The following is a 17,981-nucleotide window of genomic DNA, read 5'->3' as shown; positions in this document are numbered from 1 at the left end:
TGACTGTCATCCTTATTGAAAGTCGGAGTTTTCCATACATCTCTCTGGGCGTTTCATACAAGACGACACGTTTCTCATCAGCATCATCAGAATTTTCAGAGGAAGGTACAGGGACAAGATGCAAGATCCTTCCTGATGGATAAAGATGATGTTTAGCAGGCTTCTCTGATGTTGCCTCTGTACTACCTGCTTCTGATGTTGCCTCATTTTTCATTTCTGCTTCTGTGATGCCTTTTTTTCTGGCTGACTTGATCTGATCAAATAACCAGCCATTAACGTAAAATATTGACAACAAATAAAAACAAAAAAAAACACATTTGCCAAAACCATGTAATGTTTAAAGAACTAATTTGAGCACCTCGTGAATGAAATCATGGACAGAAGAAGCTGACAACGTGGGCACCAGGTCATCACTATTCACAATGGAAGTGATAAAGGGCTTCCCAAATTCCGCCATTTCCATTGACATACAGGCAGCTGCATAAAAAATTATATTTGTGAAACAACAGAAAAATCAACTAATTAATTAATTAAGAATCATAGATAACAAATTCCCAATTCCCAATTCGCAAACCCCAAACTCATTCTCACGCCATGGATCCCAACCCTCGAACCTTTCCCATCCTTTCCGACTCCGACCACTTCGACCTCGAGCAGCCGCGGGCTCCGGAGATTGTGAGCCAAATGCCGCACCTCGCCGACCCATACCTCATGGCCTCCATGGGCCGAGTCGTATCTCAGGTGGCCCAGGCTGGAACGGTCCTGAACCAGTTGGGGGAGCTGCCCACGCATGAGGAAGTTGACAGTGCCAGGGCCAGGCTGACGGAGATCGAGGCCCACCTGTCCCACGAACTAGAGGAGATCGCGCCCCGCGGAGATGGAGATTCACGAGTGGCGGGCCCACCAGGCCGAGAACGAGAGGGAGGGCCGGGAGCGGGCGGAGACGGAGAAGCGAATCTGGAAGTCGGTGCTGCAGTTGGACGAGATGCACGAGGCGTACGAGAAGCTTCTGAAGGACGCGGAGAACGGCTTGGGGTGACCAAAAACAGACAACAGTTTTCGTAGCGGTGGAGGAATTTCGAAAATTTGGCAGAGGAGAAGGGGAATTTCTGAAATTTGGCCAGAGGAGAGCAAGATTAGGGCTTGATAGCGTTGAAGGAGCAAAGGGTTGGAGGGAAAGGTTTTGGGCGACGAGAGAGCACTAGGGCTGGTGGGAAGTGGGAAAATGAATTGCAGAGAGGGAACATCCTAAAATTTTTCGAAGAAATTACCGAAGGTCTCTCAGCCGTCTGTAATTGAACTCACGAATGACTTACCGAAGGCTCATAGGCCCTCGGTAAAGAGCCGCCGGAAATAAGCGCATTTCTTGTAGTGGATTTGCAGAGGCTTTTATGCTTCTGTTTCGTAAATAACCGAGGCAATAGAATGAATAGATTTCGGTTTTAGTTGAACCGAGGCATATAATTTCGTCTTAATTACAAAAATGTCATCGCATTTTAATATGCTTCGGTTTTATAAAAACCGATGCGTATTAGGCGCTTTAAAAAGTTGTTTTTTTACTAGTTTATAGAATTGGTAAATCGTGATGTACAATAGTACAAGTATCTAACTAAACAAGAAACCATAACAATGAAACCATACTAGTATGGTTAATTTTTCTGCTCATTAATGAGGTATGTAAAAAAATATTAACAATATATTCTTTAAAGGCTTTTTGTTTAACAAAGTTAATTCAAAATTACAAAGTTGGTGGTTTTGGTAATTTTTTTAATAACTCTTCCAATTTTGTAGTCTTTGATATAGGGTGATATCTTCGTTCTTAAGAATATAAATTGGTATTAAATGAAAATCTTAAAAGATTAAAAGCAAATTAATAATTAAATAATTAAAATGTGTGACACTAGAGTGTTGTTATGTTATGTAATTTTTAAAGAGTGTTTCTTCCTGTATTTTCAAGAGTTCTCCCTCCACCTCCAAGTAAACACTTTTGCCCTTCATTAAATAAAAAAAACGATTGGTCAAAGGTAATATAATTTTTTCCATATATTTACTAAACTTCTTCACCACCTAAATTCAAGTTGAGTTTCTTCATTATCGTTTGCTTCCTTCTTTTTCATTATTCTTCTTCCTCCTCTTCGTGGTTTCTCTCCCTTTGCTCTTGTCATTCTTTGGTCATGTTGTTGGTACATTAGTACAAAAACACCGTATAACATCAGTGTTTTTCGACCTTTCATGTCGAATTCGAGGTTGACGTCATATCGGGATATCGGGAGGCGTTAAATTGACGTTAAACATAGAACAATTCAACGTCAAGTAAATTAACGTCGAATTTTGTCAATATTCGACGTTATTCAATTGTTTTTTGTTTTTTTAAAATTAATTGTGATCCTATTTTACAACTCTACGAGACCTAAAATGCAGAAAAAACAAAAAATTTTAGTTTTTGGTATTTTATACAACATGAACGAACTGTGAACGTCTAGTGTAGTATCAACAACAAATAACAATAACAAACAACAAACAAGTTCAATCAAACAACAATGAAAATCAAACAACAACAACAACAAACATGTTAAAAAAAAACAACAACAAACATGTTCAACAAATAAGTTCTTCAAAACGAAAACGAAAAACTAACCTTCAAAAGGTGGGTTCGTCGGAATAAAGTGTTGCCACCAATGAGAGAGAAAGCAGAATGCGCCTATGAAGGACAAGAACACGAAAATAATAGGTCAAAACAAACGAAAATCATACCTAAAGTAGTTAATTAATATGCATTTGTAACATAGGAAAGAAAGATTACACGTGATGGTCGTCAAACTTTGTTCCAGAAAAGTTTGAGCAGAGAAGAGGGTATCGCACGCTAAGATAAAGTGAATGAATTTTCAATCTCCCACTCAAATTTTTATTGAACTCACTAACCTTTTAACGTCTAACGTTGGGGAATTCGACGTTTTATATACTTTTGTCGTCCAATTTTAGGGAATTCGACGTCATACGAAAATACATTTTCACCAACGTGCCAAGCATTTTCGGAAAATTTACACAATATAACAAATTGACGTCAAATTACAATTCTAAATGACGTTTAATAATTGCATTTATTTACAAAAATGCCACCGATCATTTTTAACGTTAGCTATTTAATGGTTGGAAGTTGAACGCGTGACGTTATACGCTGATTTTGCACTAGTGATAGTCCTCTAGTGCTGAAATTTATTGGTGGCGTCATTGCTTGTGGTGTTGTTTATCTTCTTTATAATTACATTTAAGTTCCTTTTTGTGTATCTACAAGTGTTAGGACATGAACCAAATGTCCAAAGAAGATTTACAAGATCAACAAATTTTGATATCCGGTTAAGAAATCTGTTAGGTTTTGAAATTTGGTTAGAAAATCAATAGATTTCATAACTAATCGAATTTCTAAATTCAGTTAAGGAAGTCATTGGATTTCAAAATCCAGTTAAGGAAGTCAAAAGATTTCAAAATCTGGTTAAGGAAGCAATCAAATTTCGAAAGCTTTAGTTGGATTTTGAAATTCAGTGACTTCCTTCAGTAGATTTCAAAATTCAGTTAAGCGCTCATCGAATTTTGAAATCTGGTTAAGTGTTTGTTTGATTTTAAAATTTGGTTAAGGAAGTCACCGAATTTCAAAATCAGGTTAAGCCCTCATTGGATTTTGAAATCTGGTTAAGCCCTCTAGATTTCAAATATTAACAAACTTAGTCGAATACAAGGAGCATGCAATCGAATAAGTAGAAACACTTAGCAAATATTTGAAAACTTTTCTTCTCAAAATACATCACAGCACACTTGAAAAATATTTGTACAAACATACGAGTTTTAATTGATTTAACCAATAATGTAATCGACTTAAAACTTGTTGTTTTGCCACACTTTAATATTCAAACAGCCGAAGCTAGGTGCTTGTGGTTTTTCATTTCCGAAACCTCAAATTGTGCATACATAGATAAAATCACATATCAAACACAATGGTATGATATGATCAACACATTATGTTCACAGATATGCATGTACTAATACAACATAGTAAGCATAAGCATATAACATGTATAGCATAGTACATACATAGGTGTTAATATTAATTATGTGATGTCATAATCAAAAACACATATATCACTGAGATTGTGGATTTAACTATTCTTGTGCTCCCCCTATCAACAATTTCAACAATCTCCCTCTTTTTTGATAATGCATAACCATGATTAATAAAACCATGTTGTACAATCACAATTCATCACAAATCAATTATCTCAGAATATACATTTCAGTTTCACATATATTCTCCCCCTTTGGGCATTAGCAAAAAAGGTAATTCAATATTTTGTAATTGAAACAGAGATAATAAAAGAAGTAGAGATGCATCAATGATTATAACATAATTAACATGATGCTCCCCCTATAAATAATCTTCACATTTTTAAGAGTTTTCTCCGTCTTTTGGAAACATATGAACAATCAATCATATATAACTCTCCCCCTGCCATTATAATATAGGTATATCAGAGTTTTTATCAATTAAGCACATTCAAGCAATTTATCATAGCAATTTTTACCACTTTATATTAGAGCAAATTGATACATATTGAATCAACAAATCAGTTTAATCACTTATAAACCCAAAACATATTCACAGTGGATTAGCACAGAGATATAAGCTGAATAAACATTCAATAGATAGAAAGACAAGGTTTAAAGATGATCAGATATCAGAAGTTTGGAATCTTCAAACCAAGTTGTGAAAACCAATAGACTGGAGTTTCATCTTAATCAATTTGTTGTTGTAGAGAATTGTTGATTTTCCACTTTAGCTTAGTCAGTAAGCACTATTCCTGCATAACCTTTCAGGTTTAACTAGATCAAGCATTTTAGTAACAATGCAGTACAGTAATGATATCATATGACAATGAATTAATCATAATTGCATACATACACACAGATTAATCTATTTACATCAATCAGATTTAGTTATCAATCACAGATATAATTCCTATAGATTGATTTTAAACCAAAATTAACTTTCATTCATATAACAAGAGTTGGTTACAATCAGATGAAACTAAACACAAAAGATATGACAATTGATAACGGTTGAATTTACTGTTATTTTGTGATACTATTTTTGATACTAAAATAACCTTTTTTGACTTTGAAGCTAGCTTAAACTCTTATTTTAGTTCAATTTGGTAAATAAGTGAAGAGAGGTTTGTTGATGAATTGACAAGTGTACCAAAATGCACAAGTAATATAAAATGGTAACACCAAGTATCGTATCCCAAGAGACTCACGACACTAAACAGTTATATGATTACTCAACTAATTAAGACTCTAAAGAACATATTTTTGGGGTTTTTGAATGCAAATGCAATAAAATAAACATGAATGCAATTTGATCAGTTGAGGCCAAACACAAGAATGAATGAATGAAGTTGATAATATGAGATGAAGATGTTGTTGGGGTTTAGATTTCACCTAATTTTCTCTCATGTATATAAGAATTCTTCTTCTTTCATTAATGTCAACGTCACTCACTAAATTACATAAAACCTGATCCCTTGGTGAAGAAAGCCTATCCTTAATTACTAAGTCATAATCCCTTGCATCCCTAATAATTAATTTTGCATTAAGATTAGGAGCTTAAGACGACCAAAACTCATACCCACATCCTTAAGAAATACTGCTTTTGGGAGAATTCCCCAAATCGTGATTTGTATGATATCTCTCGATAATAATCCTAGGGAGAGAAGAGGAGAGTTGTCACATCCCCAAATCGTCCAACCCTTGGAGTACAAAATCTCCTAATACTTAGACAAATCATAAGATTTATGCCATACATGAAGAAGAATATCCCTAACAATTAATGAAAGAATCATATATCAATAATAAGAATAAATTCAAATACATGAGAGTTCACAAGGTTACATTATCCCCCAATCAACAAATAGAATTACAATGGAATGAAAGAATGAAAGAGATAGAAAAACCCTAGAAAGAGAAGAGGAGAGCTATCACCATCCCCAAAGCTACCCTCCAGGAATAGAAGAGCTGTCACCATCCCCAAATCTAACCCCCAAGGGCCGAAAAGTGTGTTTCTATGCACAAGCCATCAAAAGATACAATCCCTAGGACGTCCAAGTCCTTAAATAGAACATAAAAATAATATAAACAAGGTCCGACCCATGTCGCTAGCGCTCAAGCGCCCTAAGTGGGGTGCCCGGGCATCGAATGGTACTTTCTGGCGCTCAAGCGCCCCTAGAAGGGCGCCCGTGCACAAAACTGGTCAAATCTGGTACTCAAGCGCCCCTAGAAGGGCACCCGGGCGCGAAACGACACTAATTTCTGCACTCTAGTTGACTTTTCTGCACTCTAGTTGACTTTTATGCACTCTGGTTGACTTTTCTGCATTTCAACTATTTGGTACTGTAACTCTTCTTTCAAATCATTCCAATAGCCTACAAAATCAAGGGAATTTAGTAATAAAATAATCAAGTATAACCTCAACTCTCTTATTCACAAAACTAAAGTAAAAACATGATTCCAAGCAAGTTTCTAAGTAGAAAAGGGTGCATTTAGTGTCAAAATTACATCATAGATAACAGTATTTTCAACCGTTATCACATCCCCAAACTTAGAACTTTGCTTGTCCTCAAGCAAAACAGAACGTAACTCAGCTTTCCAAAACAATCATTACAATGACTCAACATTTGTCAAAAACTTTTTCTTCCAGGACAAGAGATCAATTTTATCAACTCAGCATACAGATGTCAGTCAAGATGTACAGATGCGTTATTCCATTCAAAATCAATGTGATGCTCATATACTTCAACAGATGTTATCCTTAAGAATGATCAATCAACCAAGCAAAGATGTAATCAGAAATTAAAAGAACTACTCCTCACCAAGGAAAGTATTTCACTCAAGCACTCAAAAGTGTATCACTCAAGCACTAAAAAGTGTATCACTCAACTCAAAGGTGTATAGTGAGGTGTTAGTGTCTTTTTCATGGCTTGTAACTTGGCTGGGCTAAGAAGGAAATTGGTTTTTCTGGTCAGCAAAATCCTTGTGTTAAGAGAGACATTTATGATTTCATCATTCAAGTACAAACTCTCTTTCTTTTTCCCAGCTTGCCCTTGCATTGAGCTTTTCTTTTCTTTTCTTTTCATTTTTCTTTTCCTTTTGCTTTTTTCAAGTACTCATTGCTTAGCTCAATGCTTTTTCTTTTCAATTTTCCCAGTAACCCCAAACTTAAACCTTTATCAATATCTCACAAATGTTCTCACTTTAACTCAAGGTAAAGATGTTGTTAAATTGATTTTTGTTGCCTAAAATCAGAACAAAGTCTGGTCCCCACTAATGTAGCATAGGGCAACCAGCATATCAATCCTAGGACTTAGCTAATTAAGATTTAAGTGTATGGTTAAGGTCTTGTAGTTATTTACTAATTATTTACTTACTAACATTTCTGCATGAATTTATTAAACTTTCTTACCATGATGTTCATGATTTCCTTTTCTAACATTTCTGCATCTGACTCAGCCTTAGATTCAACTTTCTTGGAGGATCTTTTGCTTGTAGCTTTGAGAGCAATCGATTGCTTTTGGTCAATTTCATCTTCCTCTCTCAATCTTCCAAGCTCTAGTTCATGTTCCCTAAGCTTTCCAAGGTTGCCATTTTATGTTAGTCAAATCTTTAGATTCTGATATAGTAGTTACCTTTGGGTGCTAGCTTCTGTTTAGGCTTTTCAAGATTTTGATGTTGATTTCTTCCTTGTCAAACACCTTACCGAGAGCCATCAAATGATTTACGATGTGTGTGAATTTTTTCTGCACATCATAGATAGTCTCTCCAGCCTTCATCTTGAACAACTCGTATTCCTCCACAAGAGAGTTTTTCCTAGCACGTTTTACCTCTTCAGTTCCTTCATCTGTTATTTCTAGAACTTCCCACATCTCTTTTGCTATCTTGCATTGGGAAATCCTGAAAAACTCATCCATTGTTAGTGCATAGGCAATTACATTTCTAGCCTTAACATCATATTGTGCTCTCCAGTTCTCATTATGAGTCCACTCAGAAAAATTTCTTAAAACAGTTTTTCCATTTACAACATAACTGGGTTCAAATGGACCATTGAGTGTAGCATCACATACACCCTTATCTATAGATTCAAGAAAAATTTGCATTCTAATTTTCCTGAAAGCATAGTTTTCCTTAGCAAATAAAGGAGGTCTATTTGTTGAAGCACCTTCACCAAAAGTTTGAGAAATGAAAGCCATTTTCAGGATCGAATCGATTAGAACAAAAAGTTAATCGATTTATTTTTCAAATATCTTTTGAAAACCAGCTCTAGTGCCAATTGTTACAAAATAATTGCTTTGTTTCTCACATAAAGAGGGGGTGGGGGGTGAATTGGTGATGTATAAAAATGTTTGCTTTTAAAATATTTTTCGCAAAACAGAATATGTGCAATGCAGCAGTTAACTTAATCGAATAATGACAATATAATCGATTTAATGTAGAGAGAAGGTATAAGAAAATTCAAACACTGAGTTTTTATACTGGTTCGGCCAAGCCTACCTCCAGTGTCCTTCAAATCAACCCGAGATGGAAGCCAATGCACTATATAGATATGAGTTTTTACACCAAGGACTTCATAGCAACCTCACGTCAAAATGTAAGTCACCTCTCTAACTCACTAATCTAAATATAAGTAATACAAAACAGACAAGCAGCAAGAACAATCCTTTTCTATTGTCAACCCCTTTGAGACACCCTCAAAGTCAAGAACCACGTTCTTCTTCTTGTAACACCATAGGGAAACTAGCAACACTTAGCGTTTGCCAAAGCTTTTCCTGATCAAGCAGAATGCACCTTCTTGTGTAGAACGATCAATCTTTGTATATCAACCTTGCTTCTCAAGAAATCTTCACGGCTTTATGACCACGGTAATTCTTGTTTCTTGGAGCTTTTCTCTCTTATGTAAGATCTCAGATCATTCACTGAAAACAGATATGAAAGTGTAAATTGTTATTCTTCTTACAGAATTCAAATCATGTGTCTATATATAGTGTAAAGCAATTCAAACGCTTTTTAATCGATTATCTCATTAATCTAATCAAATATGCAATTCAGTTATAATAGAATAACATCAATCAAAGCAGTTAATTGAATGCGCAATTAATATAATCGATTTACAATAAATGCTTGGTCAACATATTTAAAAATATGACCGTTGTGACAATTATGTTAAGCACTTAACCAATTTTCAAATATTAACAAACTTAGTCGAATACAAGGAACATGCAATCGATTAAGTAGAAACACTTGGCATATATTTGAAAAGTTTTCTTCTCAAAATACATCACAACACACTTGAAAAATATTTATGCAAACATACTAGTTTTAATTGATTTAACCAATAATGTAATCGACTTAAAACTTGTTGTTTTGCCACACTTTAATGTTCAAACAGCCGAAGCTAGTTGCTTGTGGTTTTTCATTTTCGAAACCTCAAATTGTGCATACACATATAAAATCACATATGAAACACAGTGGTATGCTATAATCAACACATTATGTTCACAAATATGCATGTACTAATACAACACAATTAGCATAAGTATAACATGTATAACATAGTACATACAAATGTGTTAATATTAATTATGTGTTGTGATCATCAAAAATACAAATATTACTGAGATTGTGGGTTTACCTAATCTTATGTTCCCCTATCAACAATGTCAACATTTAAAAATCAAATATTTCCCACACGTGAGGACATAGTTGAATGGGCTTGTTGCATTGCTTTTCATCTTGGATTTGTTGTCATAACTATAAGATCTGATAAAGCTATTGGTGAACTTTGATAAATAAATCCATTGGAACATATGTGTCGACGAATCTAAGGTGCTAAGTGACCTCTTTTGGACACATCCTAACGCAATAAAAAGTTGAATGTGTTTAATATTGTTGTTGATAGTTGAACCCAATCCCTGTTAAGTTGTTTTTGATGATGACAACACATTAATATCAACAACAAATGCATGTTGCAATCACTAGTGCAGGAAAGGCCTTTAACATCACCTTTTAGACGTCCGACCCTCGAATATTCAACATAAAAAATGACCGGTGGCATTTTCTGTAAATAAAACAACTATTTAGACGTCGGCTACGGGGGGCCCGACTTCTAAATACTCATATACGTCGCCTCCCTCGAATTAACGCCAAAACTAAACGAAAAATAAAAAAAAAATTATTCTATTTAGACGTTTGTTATTGGGGAAACCGACTTCTAAATCAATGAAAGGAAAGTTTGGAATAAGTTGAAGATTTGGTTTCTCACATAAAAGGGGAAAGAGAGTTAATTGTTAATATGAATGAATGAATTATGCACTCACTTAACTCAAGGAATTTTGTTGTCTAGAAAAACCAATTTTCTTCTTAGCCCAGCCTCAATACAAGCCTTAAAAAGTCCTTGTGATGATAACTTGCCTGTGAGTGTGTTTGATATGTGGTTAAATGAAAGGAAAAGTTGATTCATGTGACATTGTGATGGTAGAATGTAAGAATGACACCTCACTATACACCTTTGAGTTGAGTGAAACACTTTTGAGTACTTGAGTGAAACATTTTTGAGTGCTTGAGTGAAACACTATCTTTAGTGCGGAATAGTTCCATGCACTCTATGATAACATTCTTGCTTGGTTGTTGATTATTCATTAGCTTTGCATCTGTTGTGTATGTCTTGATTATGTGAGCACCATAATTGAAGCTTGATTGGCTAAAGCATCATTATATCTTGACTAATCTTTTTATGATGAGCATTCATGAGTGATTTACTTGTCCTAAGAGAAAAATGCTTTTTGGTGTGCTAGACCATTATAGTATGAGTATTTTGTTTAAGCCAAGTTACATTTTTTCTTGAGGACTGATGACAAATTTATGAACATTGAAAAACGGCGCCACAAACTTGTTTAACAATCGGCAAGTGTGACCGAATCGTATCAAGTAATAAACTCGGTAAGACCAAGTATCGTTCTCCCAAAGGACTCACGGCCTAGTTAGTTATATAATTTCTTGATTATTTAAGACTTGTGAACAAATTCTTGAGGTTTCAAATGCAAAAGACAATAAGTAAACATGTATGCATGAGTTTTGATCAATGGAAAAGAGGAATACAAACACTTTAATGAATTAAATGGATGAGTATGTTGTTGGGGTTATCAATTTCATCTTATCACTACAAAAAAGTAGGGCATTACCGAAGGCCAGAAGCCCTCGGAAAACGCCATAAGCCGTCGATAAATGGTGTTTACCGAAGGCTTATCGACGGCCAAAAATCCTTCGGTAAATCTCTTGTCGCTAACAATTACCGAGGGCTTTTGCCCTTCGGTAATTACCGAGGGCCAGGAGCCTTCGGTAATTACCGAGGGCCATTGGCCTTCGGTAATTACCGAGGGCCAGAAGCCTTCGGTAATTACCGAAGGGCAAAAGCCCTCGGTAATGACCATACGAGGGTATTTACCGAAGGGCAGAAGCCTTCGGTAATGACCTTACGTGGGCATTTACCGAAGGGCAAAAGCCTTCGGTAAATTGCAGAGAAGGTTTCAGAGAAATGGTATTTCTTGTGCAACCCAGACCTGTATAGCAAATTTCAATTACAAACAGACCTGCATAACAGTTTTCAAGCACATACAAACATGCATAATGTGCATCTCAAAGATGCAATCAATTATCAATATCCATTGAACATCAATTAATCCATAGAACATCCATTAATGTATATAGATAATGTAATTATAGTTCAAACATAAAACAATGTAACAAAAGGATGTTCTAACATCCAAAGTCTGGAAGTAGATCTAACTAACATTGAAATGATATCAAGTCAAAAATGTTCTAATATCCAAATGTTTGTGTAACAAGTAATAAGAAAATGAAACTAATAATGTACATAACTATCATCAGAATGATCTTCATCATCCTGCTCCTCTATTGATGGCTGGACTGGTGTGGGTTGGACTGATGAGGGTTGGACTGATGAGGGTTGGACTGATGTGGGCTGCTGAGTGGCAACAGGTGATGAGGAGGGTCGTGGCTGGGTCGGAGGGATATTTTGTACGTCCTGTGAGGTTTCAGGCAAGACTCTCATGACCAGGGCCTTAAAGTTTGTAAACTCTGCTCTGAGATCAGTGATTTCCTGGTCACGTTGCTGGAGTGCCTGCGTGAGGCGAAGAACGACCTCGTCAGGAGTACTGGTGGAAGAAGAAGGCTGGTGCTTCAGAGTACCTCCTTTGGATGCTGTATAGTTTGCAGCAAGCTGTCCCGCACCATACACTCGTCCCTTTTTCTTCCCACCAACGATTTCGATCCAGCACTGTGTCCTACGGATGTCATCATCTGCATTACTGGCATCATCAGGTGTAGGAGCTGACTCATGTTCAGATCTAACCTGTGAAAGTCTCATAGAAAGGTCTTCCTGTTGAAACATTAAAAGCAATGTCAGGGAACGATAGAATAACAGAAATGAAAATTAGTAATAGTAATAGTGTTATTTGCTTACATGAGTCTTCCGAGATCTTTCATCAACAAATTGATTAGTTCCCTTCCGAACATGAGTCTGTGCAAAGACCTCATCAACATGGACCGCCCATCCTAGAGCCTGTGCCTGTAACATAATTAAGAATTACAAGCGTACATATGAAATAGAATATACATAACTTATGTATGAAAGAAAAAGTTATGTAATGAGATTATACCATACGAATGGCATGCTCATGAATGGTGATCGACCCACCAGTGTGTAGGGTGCCACCCCTTTCAGATGCTCTGTTCTGCTGGGCTTTGGCACACTTATTGCGGAACTCTACTGTATTCCAATGAGCCAGTAAAGAGTTCCAAACTTGTTCACCCAGCCAGTTAGGGCGTTGTCCTGCATTACGGGCATCCCTAAACATCTCTGACAGCCGATGAGATGCTTTCATGTGGAAATTTCTGTGTATCTGACTTTCATGTTCAGGTTTCCACTGCACCTTCATCTGTAACATTAAAGAGAACAAACATTGATTACAAAACATACTAAAATAAGACGGACATTAGTGTAATAGATTGCTGACCTGAAAGCGCTGCCAGAATAGCTTTCTGTCGTCATCAGGTATTGCTCCCCAAGTAGGCCATGGACTTAAAACTGTTGCTTAATTGAACGTGTGATGGCTTGGGAAGCAACTCTAGATGGAATAAACCTGCATAACAAAAGTCATTTCAATTACAATATGGTTTAAACATCAAATGATATCAACAGATTATAAACTTACCCTTTACCATAGGGCTCAATCCATGGTCGATCATGGAGGGGCGGGTCAAGACCTTCACCATCACCACTTGAATCTGGATCAGCAGGTGGTGTGACAGTCTCAGAAGGAGGTACAGAAGATGAGGAAGGTATAGAAGTAGGGTCAGGGAGAGGAGTGGGGGTAATAACAATAGGCGAAGGAGTGGGGGTGGCAATAACAGGAGGAGGAAGAGGGTCTGCTGCAGGGGTAGTAGAAGGGTGTGCTGCAGGAGGAGGAGAAGGGTGTACTGCAAAGGTAGGAGTAGGCTCTACTGCAGGTGTAGGAGGCTGTATAATAGGGGTAGGAGGAGGCCCCACAGATGATGTACTACCTGCAGCAGTGGTAGGTAGTCTAGCAGGCACCCTAAGTACATACTTTGGTGCCTACCGTTGCCTCTTTGTAGGCCTTGCTACCCCTCTTCCTTTATCAGGACGTTCTGAACCTTGTCCTGTCATTACTGCATTCAAATGGTTACAAATAAAGCGAAAAAATATAAATGAATAAAGAAGGATCAATTGGAATTTAAAGTCAATGTATAAGTAATTGCATACAACTTTAAGATGGTATTTTAGATAACGGTAATGAAATGATAGTCCAATTTGCTACAATAGATGTTCAACATTCAATCATCGTCATCATGATCATCATCTTCATCTTCATCTTCAGCATCGTCTTCATCATCATCATCTTCTTGTCTTCTTCTTCATCGTCATCATCGTCATCATCTTCTTGTTATTGTTCTTCTTCATCTTCTTCTTCTTCTTCTTCTTCCTCTTGTTCTTCATCACCTTGTATTGTTGCTTCTAATTCATCTCCATCACCATCAGGGTCGACCAATGCGGTTATTAGTTCAACTTCGATAATTTCTTGTGGTTGTGACATTTGGTCAAGTTGGTAGGCTACATCTTCCTCAACTTCATTTGAGTCTATGCGACCTCTAGGCTTCGTTTGTATTGCTACGGCCCAACCACGCTTGTCAATATTGCGAAATGGTGGATATGGCACATAATAAACCTGTCTGACATTAGATGGTAGAATGAATGGATCAAAAGGTCCATATCTTAATCTCTGGTTCAGTTCGACAATATTAAAGCGTGGATTGACTCTAGTACCAGCTCTAGAAGGATCAAACCATTCACAATAAAAAAGTACCACTCTGTTTGGAGAAGTAGCGCTGTTGTACTCTAACTCATATATTTTATGAATGATGCCGTAGAAATCATCATAAGAACCCTCTGTTAGGCCCTTGACATACACACCACAATTTGATGTTTTCTTTCCTTTAGACCATTCATGTGTATGGAATTTGTAACCATTGATGAAGTAAGTGTGCCATTCTTTGACACATCTCATTGGCCAATTGGAGAGATGTCTTAACTCTTGAACCGTGGGAGTTAATGCCTGATTAAAAACCTACAAAGGTACTAACAAAATTATAAAAGCAATAGTCAAATTAACCTTGCTCTAAACGTAGGACAAAACTACGGACCTGATTTTTAAACCAATGGGGAAACTCTGAGTGTATTCTACCAGAAGTATTTCCTTCTGCGACTTGCTCAGCCACAACAAATGAGCTGGTACAAATGAAATTCATTAGTGTATAACAATTAAACCGTTTGATAGATTAGAGATGGATGATGACATACTCAAGGTATGGCTTGACTTCACTGCAATTGATCAAGACATGGACATGAGCAGAGTTGAATTCAGCATCAGTTAACCAATGACTAAATTCTTTCCCTGCGTGACGGCCTGATAGTCAGAAAACTGATAATGCACCTTCACGTGGTTCAACTTGCCATTGCATTTCATTTCTGACATGAGTGGGGGACAACATGAAGTTCTTGAAATAATGTGAACAAAAATAAGTTGTCTCTCGGTGCAAGTAAGCTGCACAAATTGAGCCTTCCACTCTAGCTTTATTTTTAACTGAACGTTTGGATTCTCCCATAAACCTTTCAAAGGGATAAATCCACCTGTACTGCATGGGTCCCCCAAGCCAAGCTTCATATGCAAGATGAATTGGAATGTGCTCCATTGAATCAAAGAATGCAGGAGGGAATATTCATTCCAATTTGCATAGAATAATCGGGATATTTTCATCCATCTTTTTAAGGGAATCTCCTTTAGTGTCATGCAGCACAAATCTTTAAAGAAGTTACTGATTTCTATCAGTGGATTTAACACGTGCATTGGCAAACAACTGAACGCAAGAGGGATGAAAGTCTCCATGAATACATGACAATCATGACTCTTCAACCCTTGAATAGTACCGTTCTGAACATTGGCACATCTGGACAAGTTAGAAGCATATCCATCGGCATTCTAAGCTCCTTGATCCATCCACACACTATTCTTGTCTCGTCTTTTGACATGGTGTAATTTGCTTTTGGTTTAAATAATCGGTCGTTACCTTGTGCCTTCAACTCTAAGTCTTTTCGTCCACAATACAAAGGTAAATCTTTTCTTGCTTTCTCATTATCTTTTGTCTTACCTTTAACATTCATAATTGTGTTGAAGACATTGTCAAAGAAATTTTTTTCTGTGTGCATGACATCGATGTTGTGTCTTAGCAAGTTGTCCTTCCAATAGGGAAGTTCCCAGAATATGCTTCTTTTAGTCCAATTATGCCATTCCCAAAACCCTTCTAGCCTATTCTGACCAGATTCTGTGACTTTTGGATAGTCTTTCACTCTTCTCCACACGTGTGATCCAGTCAACTTTGGCGGGGGCATATCCGTTTCAACTTGTCCTTTGCGAAATGCCTTTTTGTTTCTTCTAAAGGGGTGATGAATGGGCAAGAACCGTCGATGACAATCAAACCAACTACTTTTCCGGCCATGACTCAATTGGAATGACTTTGTATGTTCCATGCAATGTGGACAAGCTAATCGACCATGTGTGCTCCAACCAGATAACATGCCGTACGCTGGGAAGTCATTAATAGTCCACATCAAGGCTGCCCTCATAAGGAAATTTTGCCTCCTTGAAACGTCATACGACCAAACACCATTCCATAACTTCTTCAAATCATCAATCAAAGGCTCCAAGTACACATCAATCAATGATTTGGGATTAGATGGACCTCGTATTATACACGATAAAAACATGTAAGGCTTTGTCATACACATCTCAGGTGGTAGATTGTATGGGGTAACTATCACGGGCCAGCATGAATACGATGATGCAGACGCCTGAATGTAGGGGGTAAACCCATCAGAGCATAGACCAAGTCTGACGTTACGTGGTTCACTAGCAAAGGATGGATGTTTACGATTGAAGTGCTTCCAAGCTTCACCATCAGAAGGATGACGCAAAAAACCCGGAGTTTTGTTACCATCATGCCATGTCATGTGTACTGATGTTTGCATTGAAGTAAATAATCTTTGTAATCTTGGAATTATAGGCAAGTAGAACATGGACTTTAATGGAATTGGTTTTTTTTGCCTCCGTCCAGCATGCATTGTCTGATATCGAGGTGAGCCACAAAACTTGCATTCAACCAACAATGCATCATTTTTGCCACTGTCATTGTCATAGAATAACATACATCCATTAACACAACAATCAATCTTCTTGACATCCAATCCCAACTTTGAAACACATTTTTTGGCTTGGTAATAGTTCTTCGGCATGAAATTATTTGGTGGTGTCAAATCTAACATCAATTTTGTATAGAAGTCCACTACTTGAATGGGAACGTTCCAATTAGATTTCCCAGCCATGAGTCTAATGCACACTGACAATTTTGACTCAGATGAACCTTCAAATACAGGTGGATTTGCCTCTATCAGTAAATTGTAAAACCTCTGCGTCGTTTCATTTGGAGGCTCTTCATCATGACTATCGTCTACTTCTTCAGCATGGTGACGAAGAGCATTGTCGACCATCTCTTGCATATAGGCAAATTGATCTATCTCAGATGTATGTACAATAGTATTCGAACCTGATGCAAGCCGTTTTTCAGCTGTAGTGGAGGTTGAAGGAATTTCTTCACCATGAAATGTCCAAACCGTGTAATTAGGCATGAACCCTTTTTGGTAAAGGTGAACTTTGACGACTTCATCTTTCAAAATCCTTGTACATTCGCACTTGATGCATGGACATCGAATCCCTCCATCAAGGGCATAATATTGATATCGTCGGGCCTTCTCCACGAACTCTTCAACTCCGATGACAAAAGATTCCTTCAAACCTCTCCTTCCACTATAACAACGGTCGTACATCCATCCACGATGGTTGGGAAAATGGGCCATGTTCTGTGACAAGCCAAACAAATAAAAACTTAGCCAAAACAGCAACACTCCATGTGACATAAGTAATAAACCTATTACTACTCAAGTCGAACATGGAAGGCAATTTCAACACTATGGTCATAGGCATTCAATAAGGGCATGCAAAGAGAAGTCCTCGGTATTGAAATGCCTTAGACATACTAAGGGTGCTCTGTATTAAAGTTGGAGGAGACAACTTATTACAACAAAAGTTCTCTTCTCTACAGTACTTCCTAATAATTTGTAGTTTCTAAGTGTTTAGTGTATTTTTACCCTTCTCATTGCTTTGAGAATGTGTGTAGTACCATAGGTACTTAAATGACTACTCCACTTAATGAAGTTATAGGCTAACAAA

The 17,981-nt window shown here is 37.1% G+C and overlaps 1 protein-coding gene across 1 annotated transcript; it reads right to left on the bottom strand.

Annotated features, from left to right (window-relative positions):
• Positions 1–7,742: 7,742 nt before the first annotated feature.
• LOC148193894 (uncharacterized) lies at positions 7,743–8,294 on the bottom strand. Its single transcript, XM_088096428.1, has one exon. The coding sequence runs from the start codon at positions 8,292–8,294 to the stop codon at positions 7,743–7,745; it is 552 nt and encodes a 183-aa protein (XP_087952554.1).
• Between the last annotated feature and the right edge of the window lie 9,687 nt (positions 8,295–17,981).

Source organism: Vigna umbellata, chromosome 8, assembly GCF_029865625.1.
Source record: "Vigna umbellata cultivar VRB3 chromosome 8, Vumbellata_1.0, whole genome shotgun sequence".
In the NCBI taxonomy this organism is placed as follows: domain Eukaryota; kingdom Viridiplantae; phylum Streptophyta; class Magnoliopsida; order Fabales; family Fabaceae; genus Vigna; species Vigna umbellata.
This window is presented reverse-complemented; position numbering and strand designations above follow the sequence as displayed.